This window comes from Melanaphis sacchari, unplaced genomic scaffold, assembly GCF_002803265.2.
Source record: "Melanaphis sacchari strain LSU unplaced genomic scaffold, SCAv2.0 Contig0_pilon_pilon, whole genome shotgun sequence".
Classification (NCBI taxonomy): Eukaryota; Metazoa; Arthropoda; class Insecta; order Hemiptera; family Aphididae; genus Melanaphis; species Melanaphis sacchari.
The window spans coordinates 5,481,389-5,506,299 of NW_020270366.1; the positions used below are offsets into that span (position 1 = coordinate 5,481,389).

General features: G+C 28.7%; 3 protein-coding genes and 1 non-coding gene across 6 annotated transcripts; 2 read left to right on the top strand and 2 right to left on the bottom strand.

Moving 5' to 3' along the window:
- The first annotated feature begins 890 nt into the window (after nt 1-890).
- On the top strand, nt 891-3,155 carry LOC112599957 (heat shock protein 68-like). The gene has a single exon (XM_025347093.1). It carries the CDS (start codon nt 1,126-1,128, stop codon nt 3,046-3,048), a length of 1,923 nt encoding a protein of 640 aa, XP_025202878.1. The 5' UTR covers nt 891-1,125; the 3' UTR covers nt 3,049-3,155.
- Nucleotides 3,156-4,754: 1,599 nt separating this feature from the next.
- On the bottom strand, nt 4,755-4,827 carry Trnan-guu. The gene has a single exon. It is a non-coding gene; the product is annotated as a tRNA-Asn (tRNA).
- Nucleotides 4,828-15,254: 10,427 nt separating this feature from the next.
- LOC112592307 (high mobility group protein I) lies at nt 15,255-18,706 on the top strand. The gene is made up of 4 exons (XM_025336328.1): nt 15,255-15,445; nt 18,068-18,171; nt 18,246-18,410; nt 18,486-18,706. Exons 2-4 carry the CDS (start codon nt 18,109-18,111, stop codon nt 18,594-18,596), a joined length of 339 nt encoding a protein of 112 aa, XP_025192113.1. The 5' UTR covers nt 15,255-15,445; nt 18,068-18,108; the 3' UTR covers nt 18,597-18,706.
- A 1,918-nt stretch (nt 18,707-20,624) lies between these two features.
- Nucleotides 20,625-24,046, bottom strand: LOC112591810 (small integral membrane protein 29-like). Of its 3 annotated transcripts, none has more exons than XM_025335748.1 (5): nt 23,527-24,046; nt 23,314-23,469; nt 23,101-23,241; nt 22,298-22,368; nt 20,625-21,602 (listed from the first exon to the last, which is right to left on the bottom strand). In XM_025335748.1, exons 2-5 carry the CDS (start codon nt 23,467-23,469, stop codon nt 21,581-21,583), a joined length of 390 nt encoding a protein of 129 aa, XP_025191533.1. In that variant the 5' UTR covers nt 23,527-24,046; the 3' UTR covers nt 20,625-21,580. The 3 variants fall into 3 exon arrangements, with proteins under 3 accessions (XP_025191533.1, XP_025191540.1, XP_025191547.1); XM_025335755.1 differs by having other exon boundaries at nt 22,298-22,365; nt 23,527-24,044; XM_025335762.1 differs by lacking the exon at nt 22,298-22,368 and having other exon boundaries at nt 23,527-24,038.
- Between the last annotated feature and the right edge of the window lie 865 nt (nt 24,047-24,911).

Consider the following 24,911-nt stretch of genomic DNA (forward strand, 5'->3'; position numbering starts at 1 on the left):
GTCGCCCGAGACGTACTAGCCGCCGTCTCTTACTTCAGTGCAAGTTGATGGTATATTTATTAGACATAGACATCAGTGGAGGTGGTGATAGCGTCCAAAAACTGTCGAAATTGAAGTTGGTGACAGTTGAGGAGATAGATTCATTGAAATCAATACGATTATTATTTATGTAATTATATTCGACAATTATTTGTTTTATACTTGTAATTCTTTAGATCTCTAATTTTCTTCTTTGCCTCTATATTGTTCTAGAAATCATTGAATGATATACGTTATTTTTAACTAAAAAATATTTTATTTTACATTAATTTAAATATTTTTTTTTTAAAACTAATACTTTCTAATGTTTTAAATTTTTGCTCCGTAACTAAGATTTTTCGTTTATTTGTTAAATACATATTTCCAAAATATTATCAAGTGTGTTTATAATGATAATCGGAAGTTCACTCCTATTTTTAAAAGGGATTTTGATTGACTTATGATTTATAAATAATTATGAATTTTTGAAACTCTTTCTTTAAGTTATAAAATACGCTATGTCTTGTCAAAATAAAAAAAATGAATACAATTTTCAAAACAATAGCTAGAATGTTAAGTAGTAATAGTACCACTAATGTTACTAGTGAAAATAACGAAATAACGAGAAAAACGAAGAAAATTCGCGAATTTTCTACAACACTATTATACACGTATATACTAAAATATACTAAATATAGCAATAATAAAAATGATTGTATGTTACAGTCTACAGGTGGCAGTGTTGTAGCTTGTAGCTGTTGTACGGTGGAATACGATCAGCAGTGTTCGTGCCTGACGACAGTGCATCGCGAAACATCCCGAACCTTCTCGATCGTTCGATCGGATTATATAAATGCTAACAGCGCGCTAGTCGGCTCCAGTTTTGATTTGAGAGCGATAATGTACGTTATATTAACAAGATATTGACTTGTTTTAAACGTTACAACTTTCAGTGTTCCTATTATTTATTTTACGAATACGCATTTATTTAACTCTGCCGTAAAAGTGATTTTAAGTAGTTTCAAAATCGGTTTATGGTATTGAAGTATATATATTCACATTTCAGTTTCGTATTAATTGTGAGTGTGTAAATCGACGATTGACAAAATGAGTGGAAAAACAGCGATCGGTATCGATCTGGGCACCACCTATTCCTGTGTGGGTGTCTGGCAACACGGAAAAGTAGAAATCATCGCCAATGATCAAGGTAACAGGACCACCCCGAGTTATGTGGCGTTTACCGATACTGAACGATTGATCGGTGATGGGGCCAAGAACCAGGTAGCGATGAATCCCGTCAATACGGTGTTCGATGCCAAACGTTTGATCGGCCGTCGTTATGATGATGATAAGACACAAACGGACATTAAGCATTGGCCATTCAAAGTGATAAACGACGGCGGAAAGCCCAAGATCCAAGTGGAATTTAAAGGTGAGCGTAAAGTGTTTGCTCCGGAAGAGATTAGTTCGATGGTGTTGTCGAAAATGAAGGAGATCGCGGAAGCGTACTTGGGCCGTAACGTGACGGACGCTGTCATTACGGTGCCGGCCTACTTCAACGATTCACAGAGACAAGCAACTAAAGACGCGGGCGCCATAGCCGGTTTGAACGTAATGCGGATAATTAACGAACCGACGGCCGCAGCCCTGGCCTACGGTTTAGACAAAAACCTGAAAGGAGAAAGAAACGTCTTGATATTCGACTTGGGTGGCGGCACCTTCGACGTTTCAGTTTTACAGATCGACGAAGGTTCGATATTTGAAGTTAAATCCACGGCTGGCGACACACACTTGGGCGGTGAAGACTTTGACAACCGGCTGGTGAATCATTTAGCCGACGAGTTCAAGAGGAAAACCAAAAAAGACGTACGCGCTAATCCGAAGGCGTTAAGACGGTTGAGGACGGCCGCCGAACGGGCTAAGAGAACATTGTCGTCTAGCTCGGAGGCTACTTTGGAAATAGACGCTTTAGTAGATGGTATCGATTTCTACACACGAGTTTCTCGTGCTCGTTTCGAGGAGCTATGTGCCGATCTATTCCGGTCGACCCTACAACCGGTGGAAAAAGCGTTGGCGGATGCCAAGTTAGATAAAGGAGACATACAGGATGTGGTGCTCGTGGGTGGATCGACAAGAATCCCGAAGATCCAGAATCTCTTGCAAAATTTCTTCTGTGGTAAGCCACTCAACTTGTCCATCAACCCCGACGAAGCAGTAGCCTACGGTGCTGCTGTGCAGGCGGCCATTCTTAGCGGTGACACGAGTTCTGCAATTCAAGATGTGTTACTCGTGGACGTCACTCCGTTGTCATTAGGCATTGAGACCGCAGGCGGCGTTATGACCAAAATCATTGAACGCAACTCCACCATTCCGTGCAAACAAACCCAAACTTTCACCACGTACGCAGACAACCAACCTGCCGTCACCATCCAGGTGTTCGAAGGAGAAAGAGCGTTGACAAAAGACAACAATCTTTTGGGAACATTTGACCTGACAGGTATACCTCCAGCGCCCAGAGGAGTACCTAAAATCGAAGTGACTTTCGACATGGACGCCAACGGTATTTTGAACGTTTCGGCCAAAGATAATAGTTCTGGGCGCTCTAAGAACATCGTTATCAAAAATGACAAGGGACGTCTCTCTCAAGCTGAAATCGATCGTATGCTCAGCGAGGCCGAACGGTATAAAGAAGAGGACGAACGACAGAAGGAAAAAATCGCGGCCAGAAATCAGTTAGAGAGCTATGTGTTTGGTGTGAAACAAGCATTGGACGAGGCTGGTGACAAGTTGACCGAATCTGAGAAAAGTACGGGTAAGAAGGAATGCGACGCAGTCATCGACTGGTTGGATAGAAATCAGTTAGCGGACAAAGATGAGTACGAAGACAAGTTAAAAGAAATCCAAAACAGTTGCTCGACTCTAATGTTGAAGATACACGGCGCAGGAAAGGGCGGAGCACCTAATATGCCTCCTGGTGCTAATGGTTTCGCTGGAGCAAGAGGAGGACCTACTGTTGAAGAAGTCGATTAAGCTTAATACGATGTCATCGGATATTTGTAAAATCCTATTTTGGACTGTAATCCTACATTTTTATGAATTCCTACTAGTTTTAAAATTAATTGTAGATTTTAGTATTAACATTGATTATAGAATATAATATTATATTGTATATAATATTGTATATTATAATATACATTATATACATTATATATATTGTAATATATTATAATTTTATAATATTGTATATTGTATATTGTATAATCAATGGTATAAGTTATCTTTAAGCTTTTGTATTTCATAATTATGTTCTATACACAATAAATATTTATTGGATGTAAAACTTTTGCAGTTTTTTTTTTTTTTATTTAAAAGAAATTGCTAAACTGATTCGCACTTCAAACTAGCGTTTTTATCAAAATAGTTAATATTTTATTATAAGACATTGCTGCTCGTATATGGATCATTTATATTATATTCATATACTACTACCACGTAGTATTGTGTTACGTCGAATTAACATGGGTATTAAAATATTTTTCATACCTAAAAGGTACTTATAATATTTCATAATTTTTAAGTAGTTAATATTTTACTGAAAAAATTTCATAGAAAAAAATATGATTTATACTTGAAATTTTAACTACGTACCTACCACCTTTGGTTCCATACGTGGCGTAAATTGGCCATCTTCGATATTATATAATGTATTTTCTTGAGTATACAAACACTGAAATAAATAAGTAAATGTTAAATATAGATCTAATTATTTTATACCTATAAATATATCAAGAACCAAAATGCTCATAAACATATAGCATCAACAGTTTTTAAATTTAAATTTAAAAGGTAATTGAACAAAATAAAATATGAAGAAATTATTCATAAGATATAATACCACAATTAAAATTAATTTTAATTTCCTTTCACTTTTATCTGTAATGTAGGAATTATCATCATTGGTACCCCTAAGACTATCCAGAAAATTTATTGGGCCAATTTAGCAATAATTATAATGGTTATTATTGTTATTAACTTAAATAGGTACTATGTACACTAAAAATTGTATAATCAACGCACGCAATGCATTATGCTGTCACCTAATAAATGTATTGTATTTTTTATTTCTTGGAAGTTGAAATACAATTCTTGTTGTTTACATTTCAATATTATTCTATTATAATTTATAAATTATGATAAGACGACATTGTATGATGATCACGGATCCTTAAAAAAACACCGAGGTAGGTACACAGCAGACTACGTTGTTAAAATGATATTGTAAATAATTGACGCCATTTATAATACAAAAATTTAGCCTTTATATTACTTATTAGTTATTTTCATAATTTAGATTTAAGTACATATTAACTATTATTATTATTATTTTAACAAATTTAAATCAAATATTTTATATTTTTATACGGTAATAGCTTATCGTTCATTAAATGTTTAATCTAAAAAATAATCAAAATCATAATTATAACTACCTTACTCCTCCCTACCAATTAGTTATTATCTATCCATTCGCGAATATTTGTATTAACACTATTAACTATTCAATTATAGTTGGTTGACTCACGCAGAGCTGTAAATGTAATAACGTCTCGTGAGACCAATCCACTGAAATATATTAATATAATATGTGAAAAATATTATGACACCGATGCTTCGTGCTCTTATATCATAATTCATAACGCATCAATAAAACTTCTTTTTTAAAAATTACAAAAATTAATCGCCCCCGGGTGGGCTCGAACCACCAACCTTTCGGTTAACAGCCGAACGCGCTAGCCATTGCGCCACGGAGGCCGTTGTGAAATCGACATTAATATAAATTAATTAAATCGATAAAATTATACATGTGTGAATTTATAAAAACGAAATAATAAAAATATAGATAAAATCAATATAAATTATAAATTATAATTATATCATATATGTATACAATTTTATTATTCTACTAATGTATTAATGTCTACTGGAAATTGTATAAATAACTTGGACCTGTTTAATATAAGTTGTATAACTCTAGAAAAGTAAAATAATAATTTTTAAATGAATACCTACCTACCTATAATTGTTAAATTTATATTAACAATTATATCTTTATCTTTTATATTTTATTTTGGCTCTATTTAGTATATTATCTATTATTTTATTACTATTATTACATTATGTAACACATTTATTGATTTATATAATATGTACTGTTATTATTAATTATTAATGTTTGAAATAGGAATTTTATTTCGAAAAATAAGTTATCAATTTATCATTATTACTAATTATTATATAGATACCTAATACCTATGTGCCTATATATAAATTATAGGTCATAAATTACTCTAATCAGTAGGGCTACGTACGAATTGCGTCCCATTGTTCCAATCCCAAAATACGAAAATATACATTTTTTACATCCTGGTTAATAATTGATTAATAAAATTAGTTAATAATATATACATTTTCCTTTTTTAAATTATTTCACACATATATAAACATTTTGAACACGACCACCTTTGAATATAAACATTCAAAAATGTTTGAAAAGCGAATTTATATCCATTAATCAATATTATAATAGTTTATTTTCCATTGTTAAGTTAAATGACTTAAATGATATACTGATATGATGATTTGTTGAAAAAATGGAATTTCAAAGTGTGACTAATACTAACCTGAACAAAATTAATTTCCAACATTCCAACAATAAATTATAAGGTGGTATTTACAGATAAAATATTATCAATAATTGAAATTATCTACGAGTTTATCACCGAACATCATTCTCGGTTGTTGAAAAACCCATGGACACAACTCATAGGTAGGTATGTCGCGAGAAAACTGCGGACGCAACTTGGACAAATAGCCAATAGGTATCATTTAGGGATGCAATTCGAATAAGCAGACCAATACACAGCAATAAAAATGTTGACCACAAAATTATGGAACAACTGCATAGGTACAACTAGAGGGGGGTACTTGGGTCTACAGGATGGGGTTAATTTATTTAAAATTAGTAATATTTTAGTACAATTAATAATAATATAATAATATTGTGTACCTACAATATTCTTCCATGTTTTATTATTAAATATTTTTTTCTTTTAATATAATTAACAAAATTAAGTGGTCCAGGAGACCGCACCATACCATTAGCGTGATTTATTTTCACCATACCACTTACGGGTTAACAGTCTTAATTTTTATTGACTAGAACAAACTGAATGACCGGTCGGGACACTGGACAGTGACGTGTCTTCAAATCCATGACGAATGACAAGCTTATGCTATGAAAACTTCTCAAATAATCAAATCCCTAATTTTTAATTTTTACATAAATATTCAATGATAATAAGCAGGGTTGAGATTTTATAGCATTTGCATTTTTCTTATGAAATGCTTAAGAAATGATACAATAATCTAAAAATGTGTTTTATGATACAGATAACTCTAATTAAAAATGTCTTTTGCATATTTTTGCAAATTTTGTGACTTTTTAGATTTTATAGCTAGGTATTTTTTGACTTTTTGAGACGTTTTGCATTTTCATATGTGTTTGATTCAAAATTGGCCATGTTCTATGAAATTATATTTTAGTAAACGTATCTTCAGATTGTTGTCAGTCGAATTTTCAAAATTAAATTTATAGATTATAGATTAAGTTTACAGACCGATATGTGAGTCGCGAATACGCAATTCATTAAACTGGTTATTTGCTGATTTGTTTGGGATTTCTCTATCGATATCGACGCGATTGCCGATTATCATTGAACAAGTGTTGAAAGCATTGTATACTTTATTGAATTTCCGTTTTATTTTGCATATTTTGTTATTTTTATTGCACATTTTTAGAAAATATTTACCCATATTTAAATTCATATTATAGAGCATGTTTATGCAATTTTTAGTGCTATAAAATCTCAACCCTAATTAGCTATTATGTTTTTCAATTATTTGAATTCGCTATTTTAGTATGCATATGTTTTGTTTTGGTTATAATAAAAATGACTACAATTAATACTATCCATATCTATGACATTTAGATATTATTATGATTTATGCTTGTGGAATATATTATACAAAAAGAGGTAAACTAAGCTTCTTAAAAAAATTAAAGATTTTTTAAAGTAGTATAGGCATAGATAATAGAAAAAATCTTTCTATTATCTATGAGTATAGGTATGATAACACCTCCTCACAATTTTCAACCACGTTCTTTTTAAATGGGTATACGTATACCGATAAATAAAGTTTATATTGTTTTACAATTTACAATATATTATTTAATACTATTAGTGACAAATGTACCTGGGTAATACATTTTATTTTGCATTCCCCCCTCCCCCAAAGTTATTGTGAATTCATGGTTAACCGCCTAATTTCAAACAAAATATGCATAGAAAAATGGTTATAGGCAATGTCGGGCCTGCCGCCTGAGCTATGGTCCTATGGACAATAATGCATTGATGCTTATACTGCCTATAAGCTAATAATAGATCTAGCGTTAATCATAATCAGTTACCGTCAACGTTTAAAGTACAGATTCAAATGTCAAATACTGAATAGTGAATACCTTACCTAGTATAATTTAAACATCTGAGGTTAAACATAAGATTACCTACAAATGGAACAATTCGTTTGTATAATAATGTCAGCGCCATCTATCGATGTTGTATCATAGCTTATGTACTCTATCTCGATTGTCCACCGCAATCACCGTTTATTTTTGTCGCTTAATAATAGCTTATATAATAGCGCTGCTGTATTATGAAAAATATTATAGTATTTTTAGTATTTTTATTTTAAATTTAAACTTTAGTTTTCCTACTTTCGATTTTATCCATTCTTGTGACCACTGATTACACCACTATTTTGATTTAAGATAAATCTAAAAATATATTTAATTATTAAGTACTGTATCGGCTATTAACTATCGAATATTTGACTTTTACAGAATTTAATACTAAAATTGTATCACATTGGTTAAAGTCTATACACTGTCTAATATTATAATGTAGCAATACATTAAAACGGTAAAACTTAGATACAAAACGAAACGGTTTTATGAATTTCTTACTAATCTTACTACAAAATAATATAATATGTAGTTTGCGATTTTGACGATTTTCGTTAAAATTCTAACTTCTAATATACATAAAAATTTATATACCTGTGTATTTTAAATATTTGTATACATATATAAGAACAGTTTATGTGAAATCTTGAATTATATTTTAAGAGAAAAAGCTATTTTAAGCAATATTTTAATTGTACTTTAACTATTTATAATTCAGAGTAGAAATAAGAATTTTTTAATGACAATAACAATATTAAATGTTTGAATTTTGATTTTTAAAAATTATTTTTCAATATTTTGTTTAAATTTTTAAATATATTTATTGTAATTTATCTTACAGTATTAGTATTGTCGAGAATATCAGTGTAATTTACTTTTTATCCAACTTAAAAACGGCAACAACTGTCCGTCATTACTTATTTACTCGTTGGTTTAGATTAGGTATCTTTTATTTAGGATTTTTTGATATTTTAATTTTAATAAAGTGATTAATAAGTAGATATAATCATATAGAACATAAGTTATAAGTACTTATAACAATTGAAAAATAGAAATAACTAGTTTTAAAATATAAAACAAAATCGAAAAAGAAATCACAAATTAATTTAAAATTAATGTTAATGGTCTTTAAGTGAGAGAACAGGTAGCATATTTACTCAATAAAAAAACAATAATTAGTAAGACTGTATTGGTAAAGTAGACTACATTGCAGAGACTATAGTACAACATATTTGTGCATATGTCCATTGACTCATCAAGACATCCCCCACCATTCCCCTTGAAATTTAAAAAAAAATTTATAGTAGGGGTGGGCAACTTTTGGCCCGCGAGCCTTTTTTATTTGGCCTGTGCTACATTTTTAAATTACACCATATAATTTTAAAGTTAAAAACTTACATTAGAAACAAAATTAATGCTAATTAAAATGCATATTATAAATGACCTTTTTTTTTTTTTTTTCTATGCTCTGGCCCGCTAGATATTTAATTTTTTTTTAAATTGGCCCTTTAGTAATTTTGAGTTGTCCATCTCTGTCCTATAATATCTAATAATAAATTTACTAATTAGAATCTCATCCTAAGCTCGAGGATGTTTTGTGTCTTTGCACACTGTGTGGTTGTGTGTAAAGTGTATGCTGTGCATGCCTATGGGCTATGTGGCTATATATTATATTACTGTGGTTCAATGTAGACTTTAGTATACTAGTGTCGTCCAATAACGATGTCTGTACTCAAAACAATTAAAACTTCATATTGTTTTGATTAAAATCGAAACAGTTATTCAGCTATACAATGATTATTTACATTTTGCCATCACACAAATTTGAATGTAGGTTATCGGTGTTACATTAAATATTACTATATCTACCTATTTTGTTGAACGTTTTAACTCTAGAACATTTTTATAACAATGCTAAGTATATGTTATATTAATTAAGACTTTTTACATACGTAATTTAAAAAAATTGTATTCTATCCAAGTGCCTAATTGGCAAATAATTCATGCAAATGCACGCTAAAATACTTCTAATATTTTCATCGAAAAATTAATTAACAGTAATTATTTAATATTTGAAACTATTTCACAGTGAGAAGAAAAAAAAATGTGAAAACATTTTTTAAAAGTTTTAACATATTAATATAAACACGTCATTAATAATAACCGAGTGTATTATAGAAACTTGGTATTTTGTTCGTTTTTGTATACTCATATAATTTAACGGTTTCTATTGTTAAAATTTTTATTTCGTAGATACCTATATAACGTTTTTCGACTCCCCTCGATCATATAATTGCAACAACTCTAACCCTCCAATAATGTATTTACTTTTTAATATAATATACACTATAGACTAGCTTCAGCTTAACACAAGGGTGCATTAACAATAAACATCACATAGATAATAATACATCTTTATCATGTTCGTTTTATGATGTGAACTTATGGCGAATATTTTACCAGAAAGAATCATAGAACAAATTGATAAATATCACAAAAATAGTAAAATTTATATATTATGTATATACTTATGTATAACTTATTAATTTAATTATTCAAATTATATTATTTATGTACCATAATTTTTTACGAAGACTTAATTTTTTTGTTTGAAAAGGTAAGGTTTTGAAAACTACTTGAAGAAATCGCAAAGCGCTTACATATAAGGATGGAATTCAAAATTTATAAAAATATTAAAAGCATCTAATAAACTGGGATGTCAAATATCATTGAAAATTAATTTTTAATGCTATCACTTAGATTTTTTCCGGAAACATGGATGCAAAGAGAATATTTTTTTATCTATATAGACACCCAGTTAATGGAAATTTATTACCAGGGATTTTGAAATAAAAGTATGTTGGCAGACTATTACTGAATGTTATACTGTGATATACCAGATAAAAAATAAACAAACAAAAAAAATAAAATAAAATAGTTTTCACAACATTTTTAAATCTGTAAACTATAAATAATTTTAAATTTTATTATTGAACTATAAATATTTTGTTGAATTAATTCATAGAGGCTAGAATACTTAACTCATGTAATTTTAACCAATGAAAAAATTAGGTAAAATAAAACCCTATAAAAATTCAATTTAGTAATTTTATTTCAAAATAATTGTATTGTTCATAAAAAAAAGAAATTACTATAATTAAAAACTTAAGATGATAAAAAATCTAATTACTAGTTTGAAATCAGCACAAAAAATTGATTTAAAAAAGTTAATACTCAACTTTGATGATTAAAAAAAAAAAAAATTATTTTGTAGATCAGAGTAATATAATAACCCTGACATAATTTACCGTTAATAGCAAAATAAAATCTTGGAAAAAATTGAAATTTCATATAATAGTAAAATTAATTACAATATTAGATTCTGAGTGGGAGTGATGAATGTACTGATTTAAAATTATGTTTTTTTTGTCTGCCGTCATCTTTTGGGACAGTCAAAAAATAAAAATGCTTTAGATGCATTTGAGGTTAGAATTTGGATAAAATTACTTGAAATTACTATTTAAACGATAAATAACGATGTTAATAATTTTGTTGTTTGTTATTTAAAAACATTATTTGTGGGAACTTAAAACTTTTACGTATATTATAAAATTATAAATTTTAATATACGCAATGAAATTTTTGATTTATTGTAAGATATTATCTATTTATAATTAATATGGTATAAGTTCTATCATTAATTATATATAGTATTTATAATCAATGGTTATATGTAAGAACATACATTTGTATTTTATTAAATATAACAATATTTAATACAACCAAAGCAGTTATGTATTATATATTTATTATATAACTATAGTCTATAGTGCTTTGAAACAGGAGATTGGGACTGTCGGGACTATTACAAAAGACAGCTGCAGAAAATAGGTAATACTCTAAGCCCTTAGGGTGTAAATATGTAACCGATTTTTCAGCGTTAGTGTAGGCTCTAAAGATACGTTGTACGCCGCAACATCGCTAGTAAAATTGATTCTTCGATATTCCAATTTATTGATGAAATTCCCAATTTGCCGACAGATAAATAGTTTTTTTTATTAATATTAAATATTATCCCATTTTGTTTACAAGAGCGGTATAAATATGTATGAATACCTACGTTACACATCGATGATTAAACACACTATTATATTCCGAACGATTGGATTTAATATAGTTTGTTTTTTTTTCATGATTTAAGACACTCTTTTAAGTAGAAAAATGTTTTAATATTTAATTTCCAAGTGCTAAATAAGTGATTTCTGGTAGGAAATTGTAGTTAATAAGTTGAGTCCTTGAGTGTCAAAAATAGGGCTGTGCGATAGTATCGATTAGTAATCGATACTATTGGTTAACTGATACTACCTTGTTATTTTCGTTGTTTATCATATTGGTTAAAAAACGAAATTGTTTCTATTTATAACATACGTCATCACCTCAAACCACAACAATAACAATTATTAATTTGTTTACTCATTGATGTCACATTGTCACGAATTGTGTTTATATAATATTATGTATTTAATTTATTGAACTATCCTACAAATCTTTGAAATGTTAAAAAGTATTTGATACTCATACTAGTCATACTTAAGAGTTATTTTAATACTAAGCTTGAATTTAATATATATAAGCCTTACTTTTAATTTTGTTTTAGTTTAATTCTGAATCGATACCTCCTCCTCTATAGTATTGAATATATCGGTTAATCGATGCATCGGTGTAATGATTCTGTATAATATTATATTCGATACCCCGGAGTAATATTATATTAGTCTTACTATCTTACTTAACCTAACCTAACTTTTAGATTTAGAGGATATTCATAGATTATTATAACACTGAATTTAGTTTTAGCTTTCGAAAATGTTGAGACATTAATGTAGTGCCAAGTACAAATTATCTGTTTATCAGACGAATATAGTCAAATTTCAAGAAAATTTCTTTTATTTGTAGAATTTTATGATCAGTCATATAACGTTGGTAACGTTTACGTTTGATGTAGTATTTATTTTGATCAACTTTGGTCATATTCGTGCGTATAATATTAAGTGATTATAGTAAGTTTATTTTGTTGATATAATAATGATTTAATTATTTATAAAAATTAATGCAATGTAATACATTTAACTATATATTAGAGTATAATATTATAAAGTTAAAAATCAAATCCTAAAAAATGTTGACGTCTAAATCATAAAAGTAAATTTATAATATTTATAATTCAATAGAGTTAAATAAACATTGTTACCTATCATCAGGCGTTCGTTTGTCGGTGTATCAGGGAGACCAGCAGTTTACCAGTGACTACTGTTCGCCAACTATAAAATTCTAGTATGAAATCTTGGAATTTCGTCTTCGATTAAAGACCAAATTAATAATGTGTATTGTGTTATGTAGAAGGTATTCAATTTTAGTTTAGAATATTAGAAAAAAATAATCACCTTATTTTAATCAGCCATTGCCCACAAGCCCGCTTCAGCGTACCCAAATTTTAGGGAGCTTTCTATCAACTCCCCAGAGGCCTACTGTAACACCTACAAAAAGATGACATAGCCTTTTATTAGAAAAACTGCCGACTGGTGTAGATAGACGCAGTTTAAAAGTCTTAAAATTATCATTATAGAAAATGATAAACGGGTTCCCGTTTATAATGATTATTATACCTAATAATCATTTTTAATCGTTTATTAATTAAAAAAAAAAAAAATAATTAATAAATAATATGTTTAAATTAATTAATTAAATTTAAATATATAAATTTATAAATTAATAATTACTAATTATAAATAATTAATTTATGTAAATTATTTTTAAATTATTAAACGTAATAATAATAATATACATATATATATAATTATATATTATTATTTTAAATTATTAATGATTTTTTAAATTATTTTTTATTATTATTATTTATAAATTTATCGTTTATTAATTTAATAATAAACATTTTTATTATTTATTATAAACGGGAATCCGTTTATAATGATTCATTATCATTATATTATTATCATTTCAAGTCTTTAAAATATGCTGTATACCTTACACATTCGATACTTAAAATATGTAATACATCAACAGCTTTTATACTTAAAATACATGCAACGTATTATAAATAATAATAAAAATAAATAACAATATTTGGTAGAATTCTGAATACGAATAGAACTGCAATAAGGCGCAGTATACAAAAAAATAATAAATTATATAATAATAATAATAATAGAATAATGTATTATTATTATTATAATTATTAGGCGAGTGGCCCATGGTGGCATGGTGTAACGCCGAAGCCCGAAACGCACCACATGTCAACATAAAACGGCGTTATGTAGTCGTTGGATTGTGGTGGGGGTAATAGTCGTCTGGACGCGCACAGTGTAGTGTGTACTACAAATTCAATTCATGAATATAATAAATAATAAATTGTCCTTGGTCCGGTCGGACACCCGACGTTGGCGGTAGCGTCGTCCGTCCGTGACTGTGGTAGTGTGGTATGGTATACACTCTATAATCTACATAGTATATACTATATACTGTTACTGTAATAGAGTATTGAGTAGACGGCCGTTGGACGGTAGTCGAAACTAACGAATGACAAACCGCTCGCAAACTTACCCTCCAAAGCGGGAAAATGTGCAAAATGGCGGAGCTCGTTCGATTTCAAACCATATAATAATAATATACAAGGTGATTTCACCAAGCATAGGATTTAAGCAGTGGTGTAACTAAGAAGGGTCAGAAAGTACGCGTCATATAGGAACCCAAAGCAATACAATGTTTTCCTTTTAAAAATTTATAATAAATTATAAAATTATTAATAATATATTTTAATAATTAAAAATTATTATAAAATTTTGAAATAATAAAACATGTAATAATATTTTTAGAAAAATGCACAAAATAATTTTAGTTAGATGAATGCACGTCCTTTCTCTCAGAAATCAGAATTCTATACAATGCTCGCCGAATAAGAGGGGGGCTGTTGAAAATGTCGATCCCAGGCCAATATTTGAAGTAACGTCACTGGATTTAAGACGATTTTAATGTTTTAGTAATCAATATTTATTTATAAACATTTTATGATTTGTAAAAATTGTCAGAGTAAAATAAATACTAGATCGTGTAAATTCAATATATATTGTATAAAATAATATTTTTATTTTTTTTAAACAAGTTTTGAGAACTTTTATCCTCAGTATTGATTACGAATTTTAATTATTCTAAATTCGCACGTTCGAATTGGAAATATTGACATTTTCAAAACAATTTTTAAGTAATGACGATCGATTTTTTTTTTTTTGAAAAATAAGTCTAAATTACCAAGGGACACTCTTGAATGGCATAAAAAAAAATAAAAATAATCGAAAATATGGTTTCTAATGTTATTATGTACACATAAAAATTCAAAATTCGAATAAATTCATTGTCAAATGTCAGAGGAAAAAATCGGGATGAGCGTGCTTTGTAAATCACTCTGTATATCTAAAAGTAAATAGTATAATATTATTATTATTACTATTATGCTCAAGTGGAGCATGGTTTACAAAAGCCGTTGATGTGCACAGTGTCATCCCGGAGCGGTTTACTGTTCGCGCGGCGGCCGTGGCGACACTGCACGCCGTCGCCGACAACGACGGTGGTGGCGGGATAACACTATTAACTGCCATTCACAAACCGCCGCCTCGTATACTGTGTGTACGCTTGTAAACATACGCTATTTCTCTGGTCCGTCTCAGGTCGTCCGTTCCGCATTTCCACGCCGGTGTTGTAGTTGCTTGCACTCGACATAATATTACTATTATATTTTCGAAGCAGTGAAGCCACCCCCGCCGCCATCACCAGGTACCGTATGGAATATCGATCATTAAAAATATTAAATAATTAATTCGTACGTAAATTGGGGGTTAATTTATTTTTATACATTTTTTTTTTTTTTACAAAATTGCCGCGACGCGCTTTTCTGTTGATTTTAGTTACTTTTTCGTCGATTCATTCGCCGGTTTTTCGTGCTCGTAGGTCGTAATGAATTTCACAGTTTTTCGTTGAAACATTTTTTTTTCATTATGGCGTGCTGACAGAAAAAAAAAAAACATTCGAAATTGAAACTGCGTAAATTCGCGTATTCTCTGTTATTATTTTACGAGCGGCACGACGGCGGTAATGTACGTCACGACGTCGCGCGCCACCGGTAATTGCGCGCGCACTTAAATTTTACATTTATTCATTTAATTTAGACGGCGCCCGAACTGATACCGTTTTCGCGGTTTCTCTGTCGCCTGTCGCGCTGATAAATAATATCGTCGACATGGGCGGCGGCTTTATATTTATCGTTATTATTATTGTTTTTATTATCACCATCATTATTTTTGGACGCGTAGCATTTTTTTCCTTTGCTTTTTTACCCGGCGCATATCGATCAAAATGGCCGTGCTTTGTGTTCTTAAATTTTTTTTCCTGTGTTATTACTTATTACTATTGATGATTATATTGATGTGACAATCAGATTTATTGTTCATTGATCTACTGTCTTGACTGTGAACAACGTTTTTATAGCGACCCAATCGGACAGCGGCGGCGGTACTTAAAATTTAACGGCCGCCGTCGCTGACGAGCTACCACTATAATAGATTTCTGGAGGGAACCTGCGCCCCGTATTCGTTTATTAGTGGACTACGTGTGCGTATTGATTTTTTGGAGGGCGGGATGTTAAAATTTGTTTAAACTTACCTGCTTCGTCCGCCGCGTTACGACTTAATGGTTGTTTTTTTTTTTTTTTGACATAAAATTGATTTTTGACAATAGGTCCATTGCCACTCTTGGATTTTTTTTATCTCTGAATTTTGAGTTAATATTAATTTTGTTCAATTATATTGTTTTATCTCAATATCTTGTCTTACAGCATTACTATGACATTTATGATTTTGATATGTATAATCTATTAATGCAATATGTAGGTAACTATGCACGTTTTGGGATTACCTATCAAATTTAATTTAAAAATTAAATTATTATTATTTTATCGGATTTTACAGGGTAAAAATAAACTTGACGATAACAAAAGAATAGCATTGTCATTATTACAGTTCATTATAAAAATATAAATGTTCCGATTTTACTTCATCACACCAAAATCATTTTCGTTTAAAAATATATATATTTAGTTACCAAAAGGAAATGTTATTATATCCCTTGTAAATCGTAAATCATGCGGATGAAAGACATCGTATGTGATGCAACAAATAACAATACTTGCGTATTTCGTATGTCTGACGATATTGGGGTGAGAGGAAAATCCCGATTGTGTGGATTTGAGCAAATCGTACTTGCTCCTCCCTCGCAGCAGACGAGGGGATGTAGGGATACGTCGTTTAAGGGTCGAAAAATTTTACGTTACATCCACGACCCTACTGCTCTATTCGTCGCCGTATTTCTCTCTCAACATCTCATAATTGTTTTTATAACCTAAAATATTGAATTAATATTAAATTATATCTCAAGTCATCCAATCACAATTTCAGTGCGAGTATCGATCGAGGCTCAGCGCGCGTATTTGTTGGGGACAATTTATCGTAATTAATTGTGTTGATAATTTGTAACACAAGTATTATTTTAGGTAATAAAATATTATTACCTTAACGAAACACATCTTGGTTTTTTTTTTTTTATTTATATTATACATTTTACTGGAATAATGTCTTTCAATTGAAATTAGTCATATTTTATTTATTTATGGGTTAATGGGATAAAACTGACATCGTGTTACATTGGCGTTCTGTTTGATCAACAGAAAAAAATTTAATAAAGTTTAATTGATCGTCGCGGCGCGTATAAACAATGTATTCATTAATCTTTAAGAATTGGCATATTTGGAAGTTTTGTTGTATACGTATTAAATTTATTCTCCCTTAAAATTAATGTAATATAATATATCATGGAACTGCATTTTTTTTAACTTACTTAAATTTTTTTAGTTATTATAGTTTTATTGTAGTCATAACAATGTTTAGATACTTTTGAAAACCCATATATGTACCTACTTATACTAAATTGGCGGCTTTATTGATTAATTTCTCGGCGTTCTTAGGTGGCCTAACTAATGGAAAACAAAATATTGATTTACTTATTACTTACTTTATACCTTATTTTACTTGTGTACTTATAAACATAAATCTTACCTTTAAGTTTAATAACAGTCAATTCACTCTAATAGAGATAACGTAAACCACAAAATCGATTTTGCTGCACACAAATTTACTATATTGTGTTTGTAAAACTGAAACAATACATGTGGGTTTGACTTTTTCATTTGTATTTAATTTTGTTATATATAAAAAAATGTCAATAAAGTCTATTTATCTGTATTTATCTGTTATTAAAAAAGTATTAACAGATAGTATTTTAAAACTGTTCTTTTCTTCAATATTTATTTTATTACTTAATAATTTATTTATTTTATTTTTTCAGACTATTGACTATATTAATCGTATTTAAAACAAATAAGCATAATGTCTGACGATGGAGTTGTTGCAGAAAAGAGGAATCGTGGAAGAGCTCCAAAATCAAATGACGTAAGTTCTATTAAGACTTAGATGATGTACACTTGCCTTTTCATGTTATTAATTAAGCATGATGTAAATTGTAGGTAAATGACAAAGACATTAAAGACAAAGAAACTAAAAAACGCGGCAGACCAGCAGGTAAACTACCAGCAAAGGCTGATAAAAAGATTGAAAAAGAAGGTGAAAATGGTGAACCCGTAGCTAAAAGAGGCCGAGGAAGGCCTAAGAAGGGTCAAAAGAAAGCCAAAGTAAGTTCAAGACAAATTTCGCAATTTAAAAATATATCTTAATAATTTAACATTAAAAATTTATTATTATTACAGGCTGTGTCGTCGGGGAGAGGACGAGGCAGACCACCATCAAAGAAGGTGGAGAAAGAAGAATCTGCTGAAGATAATGACGAGGAGGAAGATGAAGTAGAGGATGAAGATTAAATAAAAATTAGTTATGTCTCATACTATATACTTCGCCATTAATTTTACATTTATTTAATAAGGATCAAGAATAATTTTAATTTTTAATTTTTTGATTTCGGAAATATTTATATAAGCTTAGAATAGGTTTATGATTATTATGTTCTATTTTATGAAAATAATTAACAATTTGTAAAAATGGTTTTTTCAAAATGAAACATTTTAAGAAATAAAAATATTAAAAACACGTAAAGCAATTATCAACCATACAATTGTTAATCTAATTTTTTTCATTTGTCATGTATATGATTTATTTTGATGTTATGTATAAATAGTAGTTTCTCTACTATTATTGAAAGTAATTTTGATGACTTTTTATACATATATAAATATTTATATATATATATTTTTTTTTTATTTTCTGATTGTCCTATTCTACCATTATATTTGTTTTAAAAACTTATTTAATCAGTCTTATTATTTTTTGGCACATACTTTAAGTTATTTTTTAATTATGTTATAAATTAATACATGTACTGAAGATACACATTAAAAAAAAAAAAAACAAAATAAATGAATCTTACATGTGTATTGGATAAATTGTGTTGGTTTATACTTACTACTTTCATATTATATTTGAAAACAACTATTGTACCTGAAAATATAAAATAATTTCAGGATTAAAATAGATTAAATTAATTATAATTTATGTGATTTAGTAGGAATAAACAAAAAACATTTTACTAAAAAAAAAAAAATATTCTCCACTTTCTTTTAAGTAAATTATATATTTTTATATTTACATATTATGATAAGTCAGACTAAATCTTACTACCTATATAACTTGAGCGTTTAGACTTAAGTGTGAATTAAATTAATTATTTGTGTTATATCATAAAAATGATATGAACATTGAAGTTTTAAATGTTGAACTGCATGGAGTTCTGAATGATTGAAATGTTTTTAGATAGTATACAAAGTATAAAACTAAAATTGAAATGATGTGATAAATTATAAATGTAGGGAAACCATGTATATGTCAACTCAAAAAGTAGAAAACATTTGACATGGATTCTCATTGTGAATTAGAAAGATTTTACGTTTTGGTAAAGGTAAACCAAAGACTATCCTTGTCACAATCATTTCTACCAAATATAATTGATAAAAAAAAATCTCATACTGTAGCCAATTGAAGTAAATTAGTTAATGCAAAAATGATGGAATTGGTGTTATAACAAATATTATTTCCCCTCAGTTATTTTTTTTTTAATAATTGTACTTATAGAAAAATGACTTCTGATTTTTCAAATTTATTGTTTGCTTGTACTTAGTAGATATCAGTTTATCATCTTGTATTACCTATAATTATTTTCTTTCATTAATTAAATGATGTTTTAGTACTGAAGGTCATCATTTACATCTTATAATGTTCATTACTTTATTATACAGTATAACAGTGTTACTTACCACAAAGCAAATTTTTATTTCAATCTTTTGTACTAGCCAACTTTTTCTTATAAATGGTTAATCATACAATGGAATGACATATATTTCTGTTATATGTCTGTAGATAGGTTTATTATAATGTTTTTAGACCCAATTCGAATATCAGTTTTGTTTAGGGGGGAGGGTAAATTGAAGATAAATAAAATTGTTATTTCATAAATACAATTTTACTTAGATCTATTAATAAAATGTCTGCATACGATTTATCAGGTTAAATATATCACATAATTTTTATCAGTTCATGTTGGGTCCTGATTTGCCACGTTTTCCATTGTCTTTTCAGAGTGAACCCGAAAATCTGTTACCAAACATAACTTTTTGTATCAATATTAAATGGTTACCTTTGTAAAATACGGACTATCTGGACGCATGGCAACCCTACCTATAGGGGTGTAATAATAATTGATAATATTCATAAGTCATAACTAAGACAAAATATTATGATCAATATAATCATGCTAATCAACTTTGAGAAGTTAAGGATAAGTACAAAAAACATAAAAGCATATTAAAGTAAATAGACATAAGCAAATAACGGTGAATTTTAATCAACACAATACATATTTTTATAAAAACATTTAGCAGATTCAACTCCCTACAATAAATGACTATAAACTAATTCAGTCTGTTTTATATTAATTTAACTAATAACAATTTTTAATCAGACATGAATTATTCATTTTGGAATTATTAAACCTCTAACTTATAATGTTAAGAGTATACATTTTCATAATAATAATAGTAATTATAAAAAAAAAAAAAAAAAACAATATTGCAGCAATTGACTTGTTAATAAGCGCTCTGTTACAAAATAGGGGATATGGTTTTGGGAATTGGTAAAAAACATGTATTTTTTATCTGTAATAAAATGTTAAAGCCAGATTATTACTATCAGAAGATTCACCACAATATTTGAAACAATAATGCTAATACAAATTTAGTAGGCATAACACTTAAATATTATCAAAACTATATTATAAAACATAATATGCAAATAAAAAATAAAAATAAATAGTGGGAGCACAATGAGCAGGTGCTACTAAAAGCTATAAAATAATAAATATTTTTAAAAACGTAAATATATTGAGCTTCAAGCTTGTGGTCGGTGAGTATAAATTTGTATACTTAATACTTATATAATTATATACAGTTAAGTAGATTTTAAAAATAGCTAACAACAATATCAACAATACCACATTAAAAGTTACAATTTCTATAAACATGAATAATCTCACACATTGTCTGATTATAGTTTGAATAGATTGTTCCAATTTTAATGAAATAAGATTGTATTTTTTAAGTGACACAGTGATTGTCATTAGATTGGAAAATAGGATTGTGATGGATGGAGATTTGCAAAATTATACTTGTACCATGACCAGACAAGATACAATTCATAAATAGCTAATATTTAAATTGTTCGACACAGTAGAAATAACAGATACGTTTTCATCATAAGAATGATCCTTTTTTACTTTTGATTTCTGTAGCCATGATGTTCAATTCGACCGATCCATAGCTCTGAAAATTTCATTACAAAATTATTATACAATAAGATGTAGTATCAACAATAATATTTTTACAACCAAGTTGAATCAGAGACGATACTACTAAATGCCAAACTAAATTAAATTCAAAACTACAAGCAAACAATTGTTTTATTGGAATACAATAAATTTTAAAAATTGTAGCTACATCTAAATTATTACATAAAAGCTTTTGTTAAATACATTTTAAACAGAATTGTGAGAATACATTTTATGTATCTATATTACAATATTGAAGTTACAAAATGGATAATAAATAGTTAGGTTTGATAATCTGGTAAACCAAATATGAAAAAAATGAATTTTTCTTTATTTATAGTTAATTTTATAAATTGAACATAATTGACTGACAATAAAATCAAGCAATTAATGTGTTTTTGTAATCAAATATAACAACTTTTATGAAATAACAAATACATAAAATATAAAGACATGACATCGCAGTAAATTAACTATATTACTTATTATTTAGTCAGACTATTACAGTGGTAATTCTAGTAAAGATAACACTATGTATTGTGCTATAATACCATCTACTCTAAAGACAATTCTACTAAGAATAGATGACGTATACATGAAATCAAAATCAATCATTTTGTTATTCAACATAGTACAACATCAAGCAATTGTTATTATTTTATTCTTTTGGAAAAAAAAGTTTAAAAAAACCTTTGAATCGGACTAAATCTCTCATGCCAGCTGTGGAAACTGCCCTCGTGTCTAAATGTTTGACCATGCTGCTAAAAGATATCCAATAAAGCATTATACATAAGAGTATAACGATTATATGTATACAATATTAGTAAGTAGGTAGGTAGGCATTGTAGTAATGTATGTAGTAATTTGTAATCAAGAAACTTTTGAGCACTGAATCACTTGTGTTTAATACAAATGGAATTAATTTATATTTATATTTTATAAAATATCACAAAACAACAGTTTTGTTTGAAAACTGAAAGTGATTAAGTTCTAATATATTACTGCTACAAAATGTAGAGTATAAAAAATGTATATAATTCTAAATGCTACAGATTATAATAGTAAATTATCAGTATTATTTGTATAAATGTAGCATCACTAATTACATAATAACAGCAACTAATAAGGAGTAAACAATATTATATACATACAATCCTTAATGCAGTAAAGAAGTATGTTATTTTATATTTAATAAGAAAGTTCAAAAAATGTTTAACATTAAATTTACAAAGAACAAATAATCAGTAAAGATTTTTGTATACGATTATCAATAATTTATATAGATTTTTCAAAAGTTGAAATTATCTAAGTTGTTCAACACTTCAATTAGTTCAATTATATTTTAAAGACCAGAAAATATATTTGTTGCAGTTTACTTAATACTATTTATAAGAAATTACTAAAGTATATATTTGTAATGATATTTTAGGTGAAATAATACGCTTAGTTGTATTTAATTCTATTAAAAATGAAAAATATTAATAACCACTTACACGAATGGATTGATTTCCACCTTCATGTTGTAATAGATCTGAATCCCAGTCTTCTTCTTCGTTAGCATCAAATGAATAGAAAGGTATTAACGAATGCCGCAGTCTGTCGAGTCTTCTCTTTCTTCTAATTACGATTATTATCTACAAACATCACAGCCATGTAATTGAAATAAATATGTTAAGGGAGAATATTATGAACTATAGTGCACTTACACCAATGAGCATTAAACAAGCAACAATAACAATGATCACAACAGTAAATGGACTGAACTGCACAGGCGGATGTGGAGCTGCCACAGACTTGACTGGTGCTAGTGCAGTAGAAGCTGCATTGTTTGTGAGATTAGAGACAGAAACGTTAATCACCATCTGTGAAAAAACACTTGTTAATTATAATATTTATATATAATACATAACACACACAACCGTAAACTAGTGATGATGATGGTGGCCTTTAACACGTATAATCTGCTGGGAAGGATTTCATGTGTTGGCATTTCACCACAAACACAGTTAGATGAATTCAATATCCTCAGTTTAGTTTGCAAATCAAATATCCAAACGAAACCGGGCGTTAATTCCGTAACATCAACATCATCGTGATTCTGTCGAATAGTGAACCATGTTTGTTAAGGACAACTAACTAGTAACTAGATGACAATACAAAATCTTAAACTATACGAATAAAAACACACCCACACGCACGCGCAATCGTAACTATGTCGTAATAAATAAGAAATAAAATAAAATAGTTATTGCGCTTATAAAATATGTATTATACTAGAGCGGAGATAAATTTCAGTCCAAAATCCGCGAAACCGTGACTTGTGAGACCGGCCGAGTCGAGACGACCGCGTAGTGCCGACTGCCGAGTGCGTGACTGGCGACTGCGTCCCGCGGCTGCGAGTTATGATAAATGATAATATTATTTAATAACAACAAAATGAATAGTAATATTTTCCGACGAATGAATTCCTTATCAGTTATCACGCTCAACGACTTCCGTACACGGTGATTACAGTGTTCGTGAACCTATGACCGACGCGATAATTTCAAATTTTCAATCAAAAATCCTAAACAACCAATACGATTAATAGATAATAAACGAATAACGATTGTTCGTTTAACATTTTAACAGTAAACATTAAAACGCCATACGGTTATTCAATTATTGTAAATACAAATTCATAGTGATAAATGCATAATATTTACGATATAATCACGATGTATATGTATTGAAATTATTGAATAATGAATAGACCTACTTTAACTAATGTTGGAATGTAATCGACAATCATAGACTTTGAAGGTGAGGACAGAAGCTGAATTTGGATTGTGGATCAATTGGGATTCGGAATGTTAAACACTTTTAGCTCAAACTCAAAAGAATTTTATTAGTGCATTTAACGGTTGTATCTATATTATTGTACATTTGTACCTATATCTAGTTTTGTACCATACAAAAAAAAAAAAAAAAATATGACACTAAAAGATTGATAATTATGTAATATTATATCAAACATTTATATACATATTGGTATTATATTTTATATGTACCTATATCAATCGTCTCCGTGTACCTCGTTGCTGGCACAGAATGCATTCGTTTTAAATTTGGTGTACATTTAAGACGCCTTTTTTTTTTACTAATTTCAATACTAAATCTACAATAAACAAAATAAATTAAGACAAAATGTATTTCTTTTATTGATTCTAATCATGACAAAGACGTACATTGTACTGAGTATTGATTTTTTTTAATAAAAATAATAATAATTTATTTTTATTTTCGAGCTGCACTCGATACTTAA

Coding starts and splice junctions, on each gene's coding strand:
- LOC112599957 (XM_025347093.1), top strand. CDS start 1,126: ATGAGTGGAAAAACAGCGATCGGTATCGATCTGGGCACCACCTATTCC.
- LOC112592307 (XM_025336328.1), top strand. CDS start 18,109: ATGTCTGACGATGGAGTTGTTGCAGAAAAGAGGAATCGTGGAAGAGCT. Junction 18,172..18,245: donor GAGCTCCAAAATCAAATGAC/GTAAGTTCTATT, acceptor TGTAAATTGTAG/GTAAATGACAAAGACATTAA. Junction 18,411..18,485: donor AGGGTCAAAAGAAAGCCAAA/GTAAGTTCAAGA, acceptor TTATTATTACAG/GCTGTGTCGTCGGGGAGAGG.
- LOC112591810 (XM_025335748.1), bottom strand. CDS start 23,469: ATGGTGATTAACGTTTCTGTCTCTAATCTCACAAACAATGCAGCTTCT. Junction 23,242..23,313: donor CTTGTTTAATGCTCATTGGT/GTAAGTGCACTA, acceptor TGATGTTTGTAG/ATAATAATCGTAATTAGAAG. Junction 21,603..22,297: donor AGATTTAGTCCGATTCAAAG/GTTTTTTTAAAC, acceptor TGAAATTTTCAG/AGCTATGGATCGGTCGAATT.